This window comes from Chelonoidis abingdonii, chromosome 1, assembly GCF_003597395.2.
Source record: "Chelonoidis abingdonii isolate Lonesome George chromosome 1, CheloAbing_2.0, whole genome shotgun sequence".
NCBI classification, from domain to species: Eukaryota; Metazoa; Chordata; order Testudines; family Testudinidae; genus Chelonoidis; species Chelonoidis abingdonii.
The window spans coordinates 259,354,888-259,370,713 of NC_133769.1; the positions used below are offsets into that span (position 1 = coordinate 259,354,888).

At 41.5% G+C, this 15,826-nt stretch overlaps 1 protein-coding gene across 1 annotated transcript in view; it reads left to right on the top strand.

The window, feature by feature from the left end:
• Positions 1-15,826, top strand: part of ADPRHL1 (ADP-ribosylhydrolase like 1) — a 49,238-nt gene that overhangs the window by 13,499 nt on the left and 19,913 nt on the right. The window contains exons 2-4 of the mRNA XM_032777833.2: positions 4,028-4,192; positions 10,406-10,531; positions 13,444-13,584. Coding sequence (XP_032633724.1) covers positions 4,028-4,192; positions 10,406-10,531; positions 13,444-13,584 — 432 coding nt within the window. The remainder of the gene's footprint in view (positions 1-4,027; positions 4,193-10,405; positions 10,532-13,443; positions 13,585-15,826) is intronic.

Here is a 15,826-nt window from a genome sequence, read left to right on the forward strand (position 1 = left end):
TGCTAGAATATCTTTTTTGAGGTGAGGAGACCACATCTGTACACAGTATTCAAGATGTGGGTGTACCATGGATTTATATAAGGGCAATAAAATATTATCAGTCTTATTCTCTATCCTCTTTTTAATGATTCCTAACATCCTGTTTGCTTTTTTGACTGCCTCTGCGCACTGTGTGGACGTCTTCTACACTTAAGAGGGAGTAATTAACTGCATGAGTATAAAATGGGAAATGACTGCCTGGGAAGAAGTACTGCAAAAAGGGATCTAGGGGTTACAGTGGCTCACAAACTAAATATGAGTCAATAATGTAATACTGTTGCAAAGAAAGCAAACATTGTTCTGGGATGTATTAGCAGAAATGTTGGCAGCAAGACAGAAGTATTTCTTCCACTCTACTCAGTACTGAAAAGGCCTTGACTGTAGTACTATGTCCAGTTCTGGGCACCACACTTTGGGAAAGATGTGGACAAACTGGAGAAAGTAATAATTTTTGTTGCTCTATACTTGAAAGGTCTAGAAACCATGATGAGGCAGAAAGATTGAAAAATTGCCTTTTAGTATGGAGAAGAAACGACTGAGGGGCAACATGATAACAGTCCTCAAGTACGTAATAGGTTGTTATAAAGAGGAGGGTGATAAACTGTTCTCCTTTGTTCACTTGAGGACAGGACAAGAGGTAATGGGCTCAAATTGCAGCATGGGAGATTTAGTTTAGACATTAGGAAAAACTTCCTGTCAGGGTGGTTAAGCACTGGAATACATTTCCTAGGGAGGTTGTGGAATTTTCATCATAGGAAGTTTTTATGAACAGGTAGACAAATATCTCTCTGGGATGGTTTAGAAAGATGATACTTAGTCTTGTCTCTGTGCAAGAGATGATTAGATGACCTACTGGGGTCCCTTCCAGACCTACATTCTATGATTCTATGCATACATTTACATTTAATCTTATTAAAATACATATTATTTGCCTACACCCAGCTTATGAAGCAACCCAGATTGCTCTGTATCAGTGAGCTGTCCTCTTCCTTACTTACCAGTCCCGCAATTTTGGTGTCATCTGCAAACTTTATCAGTGATGATTTTATGTTTTCTTCCAGGTCATTGAAAAAATGTTTAAAAGCGTAAGGCCAATAAGCAATCCATGTGGGACCCCCCTAGAAACACACCCATTCAATGACAACTTCCCATTTACAATTACATTTTGAGACCTATCAGTTAGCCAGCTTTTAATCCATTTAATGTATGCCATGTTAATTGTCTAGCATTCTAGTTTTTTAACCAAGATGTCGCGTGGTACCAGGTCAAATGCCTTGCAGAAGTCTAAGTATGTTACATTAACACTATTACCTTTATCAACCAACTTATAATCTCATCCAAAAACATACTGAATTAGTTTGACAGGATCTATTTCCCATAAACCCATATTGCATGGCTTTAATTACATTACCCTCATTTAATTTATTGGTTAATTGAGGTCTATATCATCTAATCCACTCATTTGCCCAGGCTCAATGTCAGACTGTGTTTATCCTGCACTTTGAATGCAGTACACACTGACTGGAGAAACTATAACAAAATGCATGACTGGACTACTGAGACAGCTGCAGATTGGAGAGGGAAATTTTAGTGAAGACTCTTCAACCCATAGCCACATGCCTGGGAAGAACACAAGCATGATGAATGAACTTTTATCATATGTTCTGAAGAAAAACAGAACTAGAGCATTCTGTAACACTGTGGTGGGCTGAAAGCAAATGAAAGATATTTGACCTGATTCTCATTTCACAATGGTGTCAAAGCATTGAAATCAATGCAGTAAAACTAAAGTAAGTGGAATCAAGTCTATCGGGCCTATTCAGCTACTACTTGTACCTGTGACTTACTTCTCTCATGTGAAGCTGCTGCTAAATGGACCATTTTCTCTCATTCAAAGCTTATGGAGCAGCATTGTCAGCATCTGAAGGCTCCTGTCTTCCTCATCCAAGATGGTGGCCTTGATGCAGACTGAGGAGCATAAGGCTGTATGTACATAGAAGAGGAAAAAAGGAGGTTTCTTGAGACTTTATGAGAAATTTGGAAGACCCCCTCATCCCAAAAAAGGAAAAACAGAAAAAAAAATCCCCATTAGCTGTATTGGTTAATAACACACATAGTGATCCTTTGTGGCAGCTGTAACAACATTTCATTATTTCCTCTTCTTTCACCTCACCTTTTGTATATGTTTTGTTATTAAATATTTATATTATGGTAGCATCCAGAGGTTTCAACTGGGAGTGTGCCCCATTACTCTAAACACTGTATAAACACAAGAGCAGATGTGGTCTGTGTTGTGAAGATCTTACAATGGAAGGATCTGCTCAGTGCTGGTGATCTCTTGGGCCTGGTCTACACTACAAGTTTATCTTGAATTTAGCAGTATTAAACTGAATTAACGCTGCACCCGTCCTTAAAACCCCACTCGTTCCAGTGGGCAGCCCACCAGCTTCTCTGCTGTGAGTCTTTCCGTACAACACTCTGGTATCTTCTACCACACCGAGGCTCCCAATCAGTCATTTTCCAGCCCTCTGCCCTGTCCAGTTGGAATGCAACCCTGCTCTTCCCAGCAGCAATCCCCACAGCCTCTCTGCTGGGAGTGCATCTTCACTAGGGGAGCATCCTGCTGTCCCCCTAGGTTTCTCACAGTTCCCCTGGCTCCAGCTCTCCAGTGTGGAGATGTCAGTGGGTAACCGCAGCAACTGCTCCCCTGCCTTCAGCTCTCTCTGGCACTCAGCTTCAGCTCTCCAGCATAGAGCCAGCAGGCACTTCTCTCTGCTGCTCTTTGGTTTCCAGCCCTGACCATCTGGCTTGGGGAAGTTAGCCAGCAAACCCCTCTTGTTGCTCTCCAGCCTTCCTCCAGGAACCATCTACGGCTTCCTAAAGGGACCTCCTGCAGCTCCCTCCCCTGTCCCTGTCCCTGTCCCTGTCCCGGTCTCTGGCAGATCTCACCAGCCCTTTCCTGACTGACCCAGGCAGCCCTGACTCACCAGGTCTTTCGTCCCTCAAGGGCCCAGGTGCATTCTTTTAAGCCCAATTGGAATGAGCTGATGAGTTGCTGGTGCGCTTAGTAACTTACTCCAACAAGTAGTCCAACTGAAGAAGTAATGTATTATTCAACATGACTAAGGGCTCTCAGTAAAGACCTCAGGTTTAAGCACAGTAGAAATAACCAGCAAGCAAATGTAGTTAATGTTTCAGAGAATCATTTGCTGAGAAAATTATTATATAGATTTACTATTATTAATCCTCCTCATCATCATAATTTATATCATGGTAACACCAACCGAGGATCAAGAGTTTGTCGTGTTGGACACTGAAGAAATATAGGAAGACACAGACCCTTGCACTGAAGAGGATGCAGATCTAAATAAAATGATCAATAACTATATAAAATATACAATTAATAAAAATATATTAAAAAACACTAATTTTCCCCTGTGCTTAATTACAGTGAATCAGTAGAATTAAAAATTAGTCTGGAAAATTTTTAAACAGAGTAATTCAGTCTTGAACTGGACTAGTGTCCACGTATAAACTCAGAGGCTCTGGTCTGTCAAGGTATTAAAGCATGTACATAACATTAAGCACTTGAATAGCCACATTAAAACTTCTCATGCCTTAAAATGAGGCATAAGTTTAAGTACCTTATTCAATGAGGACCTAAATGGGCTCTGAAGCAACAGTTACTGGAGGGAATTAAAATAATAACTAACTAAATAAATACAAATATGTCCTCTCTAGTGTTTTCTGCTTTTGCTTGTTTATATTATTGATTGTAATTTGGACATAGATGTAGATGTACCCTCTCCAGGACTGTTTTAATGGTTTGTATAAATGTGTTTGTATTCATTTATGTTAACAAATCTTCACATAAATTAGAAATGAAAAACAGTAATATTTGAAAAATGCATGATTGGATTATTTTTTTATATTTTTGAATATTCCCATCTTCCATTTATAATGGTCCTTTATTCCTTATTCTACACAGATTACTGGTGTTTAGAAGACCTGTATCGTGATTTGGTAAAACACTATGTTGAGATTATTGACAAACTTCCAGGGAAATGGTCAGACCCCGCTACCATTGAAGGTTGCTCACAGTTAAAACCAGATAACTATCTCCTAGCTTGGCATACACCGTTCAATGAAAAGGGTACAGTATTTTCTATCTGTTATATGCTGACTGTTAATAAGACATTTATTTTAAAGTGAAATATCTAGAAATAGATTATTTTTTCCCTGCCACAATTAAGATATTAGTACTGTAACAATGCTATGTTTGTCCAAAGAAGGCAAGTGATATGCAAGAAATTCTTTTTGTAGGGCACTATGTCCTTTTGTAAATCAACTCTGGCCTGCTTAACATCTATTTAAAGAAACTTTATTCTTGGCCTTATGCTTCTAGGTCCAGATTTTTGTCCTTGAATTTCATGTTTATTTTAAGGAATATTTTCCACCATGTTTCCATTTTTGTTTCTCTAGTTTTTGATCTTTTTAATGATCCCATTGAAAAAGACAAATTGTTGAGCTTGCAGTTGAGATAGATAGGTAGGGTGACCATATTTCTCTATGCTGAATACGGGACATCTGATAAAATTACTTGTATTCTAGCGAGTTCAATGGCAATCAATCAGAACTATGCGGTACAAACGTTCAAATTAACATCAAGTTGACTGAGCCCCTGTTAAAAAGAAATACTGTGTAGTTGGAGTCTCTTTATTTACCTTCTAATCTCTAAGGCTTTAGGGTTCACACGGGGAGAGGTGACACACACACACTCCCATACCCCTCTCTCACACGGGTGGGGGGGTGGCTGACCAACCTGACCCTCCCCACCCAGCAATCTCCACACTCCATGCCTGGCTGGGCCCCCAGGACAGAACAGCTTCTCCTGATACCTGGCACTACATCTTCCTGAGACAACACGTGGGCGGGGCTAGCAGGGTCATATGCCTCTCCTCCCCAGATTTTTGCCAGGGTTCATACTAGGATGTGGCCAGCAGCAGCCTGTGGGCACTGTGCGGGAGGGAAGGTACAGGAGCTGATTCCAGCCACAGGGGAGGTGGGTGAAGGGATGATCTGGCCTGTGTCTTTGTAGAGCTCATCTCTTCCCTCCCTCTCCCCCTCCTCCCACCACGATCCCCTGTGTCTAGAAGCAGTTGTCCCTTCCTGCCCGCATAGTGTTGAAAGGCAGCTAACAACTCCAGGCTGCTGCTGGCCACTGACATAACCCAGCCGCCTCCTGTCCCCTGGCTACACCATGAGCAGGAAGGGGTTATGCCCTAAGGATGCATTGTGCACCAGGGAACGTGACTGCAGGGGCTTCAGCGAACCCAGCCAGAGAGGTGGCTCAGCAGGGGAGGTGCCATGGGGATGGAGCAGCCCTGCACTTCTTGGGGGCAGGACCCTGGGTTGAGGGGTAGGTGAAGATGGTGCTAAGCCTGTGCCGGGGGGGGGGGGGCTGCTGTGGAGCCTGCGGGGTCAGGACATGAACAGGCTGGAAATTTCTTCTCCCTCTCCACTCCAGAGCTTAGCTAAGGGCAGAGAGGCTTCCCTGTGCCAGCGCTGTGCAGGGCTTTGGCACATGCAGGGCTCGGCTGCTCCTGGCCAGTGCTGAGGGCTGGAGGATCTTGGGTTTTCCCAGGGCACCGGCCCAGCCCGAGGCAGTGGAAGAAGGAAGGAACCTGCCGGCCAGGCTGCCGGTGAGCTTTGTACTCCGACCAGGGGCTGGTTCTCTGCACAGCACTGGGAGCAGGAAGCGTCCCGCCTAGGGGGATACAGAGGAGCAGTGGGGGGTAAAGGGGCAAAGCAGGGAAAGGACATTGAGAGGGGGAGCCTGTAAAGGGCCAATGGGTGGGCAGCAGAGGCAACATGTAACCAGCCACTACCTGGCACCTGCCCACACTTGCCACCCTCCGCAGCTCACAGCACGCAGCCAGTGTTGTCCAGAAACAGGACCCTGCTGGCTAAGAGCTGGCATGCAGCAGGGGCTGCGCTGAGGGACCAGCAGGGGGAGCAGCCACCCCCACATGCTGCAGTTTTGGCCTGCCACCAGCCTTGCACACCCACCCCCATTGTTGGGCACTGGACACCCACTCCCCCACCACCGCTCACTGGTGGAGAGCGGGTGGCTGGCAAGCAGGGATCCAGCCAGCAGCAGAACCTGCCAGTACTCATGGGGTGAAGATAGAAAATAGCGGACAATTTGACCATTTTTAAGAAAAAGTTGAGACACCTGCAGAAGGGATTAAATATGAGACTGTCCCTTTAAAAACAAGACATTTGGTCACCCTATAGGTAGATAACCTTTTCAGTGTAACTCTTCTTTGGAGGAAAAAGAAAGATCTTATTATGTTACCTTCGTTCAGGTAGATATAGCATTAAACTTCCAAGACCAATTTTTTCTTCATTGATAATCCTATTATCCTTCAGCATTGTTCTCTCTCACACACAGAGAGATTTGTGTATATACATAATATATATTTGAGGCTCTCTGTGACTATTTAATTTGTGACTCTCCAGTTCTTCAAGGTTAAATGAACTATACATTTAGTAATATATACACACATATACATACAGTTTAACCTTGAAGAAACCTGAGAGCCACTTTAAAATCAAATGAAATAGTCACAGTCACTAAAATGTACTACAGTATCCAGACATCTCACTGGGTTGATATGATACTGTATCGCTGTGATATGACTCTGCGCCAACACCACTCAACAGCATCAAATATTGACGCAATATCAGGACCAAAACACTGCAGTGCAATGCTATCATTGTTTTCCCCCACTCTTCTGCAGCCAACTCTCTTCAGCAGGAATAGCTCCTCTCTCACATGCTCAGTCCCTCAACACAGCTGCTGGGAGGCAAGGAAAGCAATCCTGGCAACTCCAATCCATTTACTCATCCTGTGTGTCAGAGACTTGGCAATGTCCCTGTGATGGGCACTATGCATGCTCTGGCTGATTTTAAGCCAAGTCTGAGGCAATTCAGTCAGTGGGAGACTGCATGAGTGGCCCTGAGAAAGTTATATATACACCTCTACCTCGATATAACGCTGTCCTCGGGAGCCAAAAAATCTTACCACTTTATAGGTGAAACTGCGTTATATCAAACTTGATTTGATCCACTGGAGTGTGCAGCCCCACCCCTCCCAGAGCACTGCTTTACCGCATTATATCCAAATTTGTGTTATATCAGGTGGCGTTATAATGGGGTAGAGGTGTACCTCTAGAAACAGAGTACCACGGTTACATAATTTAATTAGCTCTTTGGGTTCTTATCTATTCTTCTCAGCCTTCCCCTTCTTCTTTTTCTCATGCTGGAAGTATGGTTCTTAGGATGCCTTAAGCTAGAATGCTCTAAAATGAAAACTTATAGATTTTAAGGTCAAAAGGGACCATCATGATAGTCTGATCTCCTGCACATTGCAGGCCACAGGACATTGCCCACCCATTCCTGTAACAGATCTCTAACCTCTGGCTGCATTACTGAAGTCTTCAAATCCTGGTTTAAGGACTTCAAGTTACAGAGAATCCACCATTACACTAGTTTAAACCTGCAAGTGACCCATGCCCCATGCTGCAGAGGAAGGTGAAACACCTCCAGGGTCTTTGCCAATCTGACCCAGAGGAAAATTCCTTCCCAGCCTCAAATATGGTTATCAGTTAGACCCTGAGCATGTGTGCAAGACCCACCAGTCAGACACCTAGGAAGGAATTCTCTGTAGTAACTCAGAGCCCTCCGCATCTTGTGTCCCATCACTAGCCATTGGCGATATTTGCTGTTAACAGTCACAGATCAGCTAGATGCAATTGTAGACAGTCTCATGACACGATCCCCTCCATAAACTTATCAAGCCTGGTCTTGAAGCCAGTTAAATTTTTTGCCCCCGTGCTCCATCTTGTGTTTTGCCCAACTATTCTAAGAAATGCTGATTTGTATATTTCAAGAAGGATTTTTTTTTAATCTTGAGAGCAGAGCAAAATTTAATTGAGGTAAGGGATTCCCTATACCCAAGGCTCCAAGTTTCTTCATGAAATTAGAAGATTCCAGTAGAACTGAAAGTCTGATGATCAGATTAATCTTTCAGATGAGGTTAGAACCAAATTCTTGATTTCTTGTGGTCATTCTAGAGTGTCTCACTTTTGCCAAAGTTGGTATGTCAGCTTCCATGTCCTGGGGCAAATTGCAGAGTGGGTAACTACATACTGCCTACATAAATTTTGTGTGCTCAGTTTCCTCTGGATACAGTCATCCTAGTCACTTCTTATGATAAACTGTTGTGTACTGTTGCTGTACACTGTCAAATAATGGCCATATTCTGTTTCACAGGCAGCTGTATTACATGAAGTGATGAAGCAATTCTAGTATTATAGGCTGAACTGGCAGTGACACTTGTAGTGAATGTTGCCTAATTGTTTTCCATTGTACGACCCTGTTTTCAGTGACTCTGAACTTTGCAAAACTTTAATTGTTCAGGCTGAAAATTTCCATGCTGGGCATTTGCCTTGGGCTGAATTTTTTTTAAGGCTTCAACAAACATGGCTCAGCTGTTTCTAAGAGGTTGTGGGGAAATATGTTGTTTTGCCAGTGTTAAAAAAAATTCTCATAGCCATTTAATTAAGAAGCTCTGGGCACTCCATGCTCTGGACCAAAGACTTAAAATTTGACAGGTGGGTCACCCTGGTATCAGAGGTGTGCCTTTTGCTGTTACTGTGCCAATACACCCAAATGGAGAGTCTTATTAGGGTTTGGCAGCTAAATTCTCCAAGTTTCGCTGTGCACTGAGCATGCTCTAGGCCAGGGCTGCAGGCACTGAGGGGTCTTGTCCTGCAGTTACACCACTCAGTGCTAGAGGCCATCATGGCACTAGGGAATGGAAGTGAGATGAGGGAGACTCTCTTCTCCATGGTCTCAATGTTCCCCCAACTGGTGCCTATGTCAGCTTGAAGGAGAAGAAGGAAACAGCTTGATGTGAATGTAGAAGAGTGAAAAACAGAGGGGGACCAGAAATGGTGGGCAAAGGGGGACTGGAACAAAGGGGCACAATCCTATGGGACAGAACAAAAGAGTCTAAAACCACTAGAGCATATATTGTCTTCCAGAACCTGGAAGAGAACCCGGCCTATTTGTGTCTCAACATTGCTCTTGTCTGGAAAAAAGATATGAAACTCACCAACCAAAGTATTTGCCTTATCCCCTTTAGTGGCTGAGCCACATAGAGGATTACAAACTACTACTGTCATCTGCTCGTTCAAGTGGTAAAACAGTTTCATGTGGTTCTAAAGGTTTCAGATCTGGTGATGCGGTCAATATGATTCGACATGATGGACTTTGCTTTTTCTGGAATTTAGGAAATTATATATATAAAAAAAACCATGTTAGAAGAACATTAAGGTTGCAAAGTAAAGCACTCAAAGTTAGGAAATGCCAGAATTCAGGTTGCCCGTGCAACCTCCGTGCATGTATATTCGGATGTGGTGTTTAAGGTATAAAGTTTCCTGCCTCTTAGGTATGAGCTGCAGACAGAAGAGACCAGTCATCCGGGAAGCTTTGGTGTGGGTATTTATAGTAGCAGAAGGGAAAATTATATGTCTTCTTCTTTCCCAACCTGCAAAAGGTGGAAATGTCTCTTAGTATGTGTGGGTGTGACTTTGAGCATGTTCTGGTTAAAGCCTGCCCAAGTTAAAAAGTAGAGGACTAAACTCGAGCATTTGGCCTTTTCAGTGCTCCCCAGGCTGATGAATCTGCCTGCCAGTTTGTGCTGGACAAATCACTTAAACTGGAACTTTCACAGTGTTTATTAATTGTGTGTTCCTCAAATTCTGGGTGCCCAATCTGAGACTCCTGGGGTCAAATTTGGAGAAGTGCTGAGTGCTCATTGAAGTAATGGGTACTGTGACTGAGCATATTCAATGCTACAAAAGTACTTTGAAAAATCAGGTCCTGTAAACAAACAATTTGAAAGATTTGCTTTCCACTATGTTTTTTGAGCTTGTCTGTTTCTTCTACCACTATGTTCAATATTAGCCTCAGGAAAAAGCAAAGCAACTCCAGTGTCACCCAAGATTGATCAATGATTTCAGAAGTTTTTGAGTTAAATGAGGGAAAAGGAAGAACACTTATTTTTGCGCACCTACAGTGTTCCATACAGGACTTTTAGTGACAATTGTAATGAGGTTCCCACATATGGAGGCAAAAATCCATGTGTGAGGCTATGAAAACTGTGGTACCATTTGACTGATAGCTCTCCATTCCCTAAATGTTATTAGAATTAACAAAATATGCTTGTTTTTGATGGCATTCTACATTTTGTGTATAATTATTTCCTTTTTAAAGCCCGTAACATTTTTTACTGTAGGTTCTGGATTTGGAGCTGCTACAAAAGCCATGTGTTTAGGGATGAAATACTGGAAGCCTGAGAGGCTAGAAACTCTTATTGAAGTGAGCATCGAGTGTGGACGAATGACTCATAATCACCCTACAGGTAACATCCACTGAAATAAAATTATTTGCCTGTGATATGTATGACTGATTATCAATTTAGAACAGACTAGCACAGCTCCTGTTAGCTCACTTGGTTGAACTACTGCTGTATCTGCAGATCTCTAAATCCTGGCTTGAGCCTTGCCTTCCATGGGGTATTTGTTCAATACCTAGCACCCTCAGCTGTAGGGTGGAAGACCCCTTAAACATCACTTGTAATGACTGAAGAATTTGCATGTTATTATCCTGCTCAAATTACTGTTTAACGATTTCATATTTATCCAGATGATCCTGTGAACACGTAGGTTTATCGTTCAGAAGATACTGTTTTTCTTTTATGGGTCTTGCCCCATCAGATTATGTTAGCTATAGATGTGAAGAGAAGCAAATCTGGACATCAAGAGGTTTCCAAATCCACATGTTTTAGAAAGAAATTAAAAAAAAATTATTTTTTTTATGTTCTGAAGATTCATGTTTATATTTCTGTGCTACTTACACAGTAGTAGAGAAACACACAATGAACTGCAACATGGAACAAGTGTAATGGTTTCATTTGGAGCTGTAAATTCATAAAATACTTTACTTTTTACCCCTGACAATTCCTTGAAGACTAGCATTACTCTATCAGCAAACTTATTTTCTTATAGTACCTGTCTGTATTTAATAAATCTAGTGCCACCAACAAACTATTTAAGATCACAAATCACATATGTACTTTATTATTGTATTCCTAACTTAATGCAACTACTGTAGTTGCATTGTACTGTTTTATCTGGATGTTTCATGATGACTATGTCTTTAACAAACACACAATCCCCACCAGTGAGTGGCATACTTCTTATTGCACCTTTGCTCTTTGACCATGCTCTCAGGAAAATTCATTCTGTGGGGAGAAACAGAATTATGGCATAGTCTGACACCTTTAGGTGCTAAAAAGATTGAATGGCCAAAATGTTGGAGACGTTCCTATAAGGAATAAGGCCCTGATCCAGCAAGACACTTAGGCCAGTGCTTAACTTTAAGCATGTGAGCAGTACCATTGACTCATATGCTTGAAGTTAAGCACATGTTCCAGTGTTTTGCATTAGGGGCTTTAGTGTCTACAACTACTGAGCTGGTTTCTTAGCTTTATTTTAAAGTTTGCACTCGGTATTTTTTGCTGTATTTGAAAAAAAGCTCAAAAATTTCACAAGTAGATATAAGAAAAACATGCAAGTAATTTTCTAACTCAGCCAATATTGCGAGTGTCTCTTAAAAGAAAATATTATCTGGAACACAGTGAAATTCTGTGATCCACAACCTGCAAATATACACTATAGACTACTTGCACAGCTTCCTATTGAGGGCAGTTAGATCCCAAAACAAAATAGGAAGAAACCTGAAATACAGAACATGGTAGTTGTCAAGGTAGTATCCCCACTCTGAACCTTAGCGTCCAAAAGATGGGGTACCTGCATGAACCCCTCTAAGCCTAATTACTAGCTTAGAAATGATACAGCTGCCACCACCCAAAAATATAGTGTTTTGGGACACTTTCTGACTCCCCAAACTCTTACCTGGGGACCCCAAGACCCAAACCCCCTTGGATCTTAACACAAGGAAAGTAAACCCTTTCCCCCACGTTTGCCTCTCCTCAGGCGTCCCCTCCCTGGTAGCTAGGAGCAACTATTACAGGATTCAAGCTCCTGAATCTAAAACAAAGAGGAGTAATTGCCTTCCCCCCTCCTCTTTTTCCCCTCACCATCGCTTGTAGAGAGAGAGGACAATTCTCAACACAGACGAAAATCAGGCTTTTCTCCCGTTCTCTCTCCTTTCTCCCCACCAAATGTCCGTTGGGTCCTGCGTGAGTGCAGACCCGTTCCCTTGATCTTTAACAGGGAAAAATCAATCAGTTCTTAAAAGAGAAAGCTTTGAATAAAAAAGAGAAAAAGTAAAAAATATTATCTTTAATATCAAGATGAAAAATGTGTGACCAGCTTTCTGTCAGCTATAGAGAATAGAGAGAATCCTTTCCCCAGCACTATACAAGTTGCAACAAACAGAAATATATCCGTCCAGCAAAGATACACATTTCGGCAGATAAAGAAAATAATCAAAGACTAACGCCTTCTAACTAGTACTTACTAAATTAGCAGAAGAACTTTTTCAGAATAGATTGGAGAACGCTGGGATGCATGTCTTGGCCTCTCCTAGCTTCCCCAGAGAGAACAAAGCAAAAACCCAAAAAAACACAAAAGAGCTTCCCTCCGATCTGAGATTTGGAAGTACTTGTCTCCTGATTTGGTCCTCTGGTCAGGTGTTCCAGGTTTACTGAGCTAGTTAACCCTTTACAGGTACAAGAGACATTACCCTTTACCATCTGTTTATGACAGTAGTGTGCATAACGTCAATGAAGAAATGATTTAGTTACTCAGAGTAAAATGAGCAAGAAACAGTATTACATCTAAAATCCTAATCAGTATGCAAGCTAAATGATTTTGTAAACAAAGTGATTTAGAGTATAACTGAATCACTTGGTCCATGTCAGTTGTTCCATGTGACTTGAGTTAAAAGATTTTAAGTATCATATGAACACATGATATTTATTTTGGACGTCTGCATTATTTGCTGTCATGTTATACCACTGAGAACAGAATCTCCCTCATATGTGAAATAAGTCATCATCCAGTGAGCAGTGTGCTTCAGCCAAGAGTCCTGACATACCAAGTGTCAGCCCGTTAAACAGAAAGACATAGGTCAGATGGATTTGTTAAACCATCCTAGAGATATGACACAGCTACTAATGATTTTCCTGAGGCTATGCCAAAGATGTCTTTATTATTATTATTTTATTATTATTATTATTATTTTATTTATTACAATAGAAATGTAGATCACATGTTAGTAATTATTAATATTATATGTTAATTCTAGGCTTTTTAGGGTCCTTTTGTACTGCTCTGTTTGTATCATATGCAATACAAGGAAAGCCACTTGTGCAGTGGGGAAGGGAAATGATGAAGGTGGTCCCAATGGCTGAAGAATATTGCAAAAAGACCATTCGACACATGGCAGGTAACACTCCTAAACTAAAACTATTTTTTTTAAAAAACCAATCACCTATAAAGACAACCATTAAACTTCACTGCTCAATCGTGCCACTTTTGTTAGTTCCCATCATCTCCTGTGCTTACATGTTGTCTTTCCACATTGTCTGCATATTAGACTGCAAACTCTTCAGGGTAGGGACCTTGTTTTCATATGGCTTTCAAGTTGCCTAGCACACTAATGGCACTATATAAACAGACAAAACAATAATTATAATGCTAAACTGCACAGATTTATTTTGTAGGGAGTCTTCCAATGTCATTACAAGCTAGGAAGAATGTCAGCAAATCATTTGCAAAGCATGTATGCTGAGATTTAAGTTGTTTCAGCTGCCTTCCATCAAATGGTACAGTAGAAGAGACTCAAGTGATCAATACAACTTTTTCCATTAGAAATTCAGTAGACACTCCTCATTTGGCCAGTGGAAGCCATAACGCAGCTGGTGATGCATATATTTAGAGAACAGTTAATTCATCCTTTGTCTGTATGTTCAAATCTGGCTGTTGCTGTTCCGTGCAAACATTTGGGATATGTTCTGTTGTACTCATTGTTCAAAACAGTTGAGTGAAATAGGACTCCTGAGATAGATAATGTTAGTGCATCTTTTACACAACAGCTTTTTAGTGCCTGTTTGCCTAGGATCACCGTCTTGTTGTATTGTTGTCCTCATGTGAACAAATGTCTATAGGAGCTTGTCTACAGGAGGACATTTGGGAAAGTTAATTGTAAGTAGCTAAATGAGTGAATTTAAAGAGGATTAGTTAAACCACATTAAATTCCTGTGTAGATGCTTTTGCTCAGAATTAAAGTGTCCTTAATTTGATTTAACTTAATTCACTTCCAAAGTCACTTTAATGTGTCCCCAAAAATGTTACCTATGAAATGTTTTTTCCATCTGTTCTAAAGAGTTATAGGGGCCTGGAGAATGCGATGATTAGACTACAGATAAATCTTTACTAGGAGCATCGAAAAACTGAGATTTATTTGTGAGATAAAGTTGCAGCTCAAAAAATTGTGGGCAAGCAAGAAGTTTTTCTGGAACACATTGAATTCTTTTACTGCAGCATCTTTTGCTCTAAGTTTGTTTGGTTTTTTCTATAGACTAGACCTAAGAGCAGCAGGTGCAGGGTTAGTATATATAGGTCTCTCTTTGACTGACTTTACAGAATGATCCTGTCACTCCACCAGGGTGAACCCACAGATGCGTAAAGATATGTGGGACTCCTGAAGAATGCACTGTATAATAATGGCATTGTGGAGCTTGGGGCTATTTTGGAAGGGGGAAAAAATCTCCCACCTCAGGCTCGAGACCCTTGGCTGCTGAGATGCACTGAAGAGAATTTCTGCTGAACAGAGCCCTACATTTTTGGAAAACCATTTTTGTTTCTGTCACAAAGAAAATGAGACCCATTTAATCCTAAAAGGTCTGTTGTTCTCACTAAGTTACACTTACTCTCATTTGTAGTCCATTGACTTCAGTATGACTACTCCTGGAGTGCAAGTAAGTACTCAACACCAGTAAGGGATGAAAATCTGGGCCAAAAGACAGGAAGGATGGTTAGTGGTTCAGGCACAGGACTTTGGGAGGTGTGGGTTTAATTTCTGGCTTTGCTACAGATTTTCCATAGGACTGGGAAAATCACTTAACTTCTTTGTTCCTCACATCCTCCATCTGTAAAATGGGGATAATAATATTTCTCTCCCTTACCGCAGTGTTGTGAGGGGGAAATCATTTATGTTTTTAGCACCAGGGTACTATGCTGGTGAGTGCAACAGAAAAGCAGAGATTATTGCTAGGTCCTTTGAGTTTTTAAGCCCGTTTTAAAATCACATGATGATCAAATGAATTGTGTGTAGTGGTTTAGTTAAACCAGGACTTTTATCCTCTAAAATACTCTCATGTGTTTTAAGATGTAGGTAGACATTTTCACTCTACTTTTTTGAACATAGAATTTCTTTTAAGATACTAATCAACTGATGCCTAGGCTCCCTGTAGCAGAATTAAAGTACCTCATGGTGTGTTCAGCATGGTACCACTTGTAAAGGATGGCCAAGGTCAGCAAATGCCAACTGAACCCTCTCTGTGTTGGGATCCTCCAGGTCCTGCACCTGGGCAAAATCCTGCCATTTGCCAGCAGATTGAGGGACGTGATCATTCCCCTCTATTCAACATTGGTGAGGCCTCATCTGGAGTATTGTGTCCAGTTTT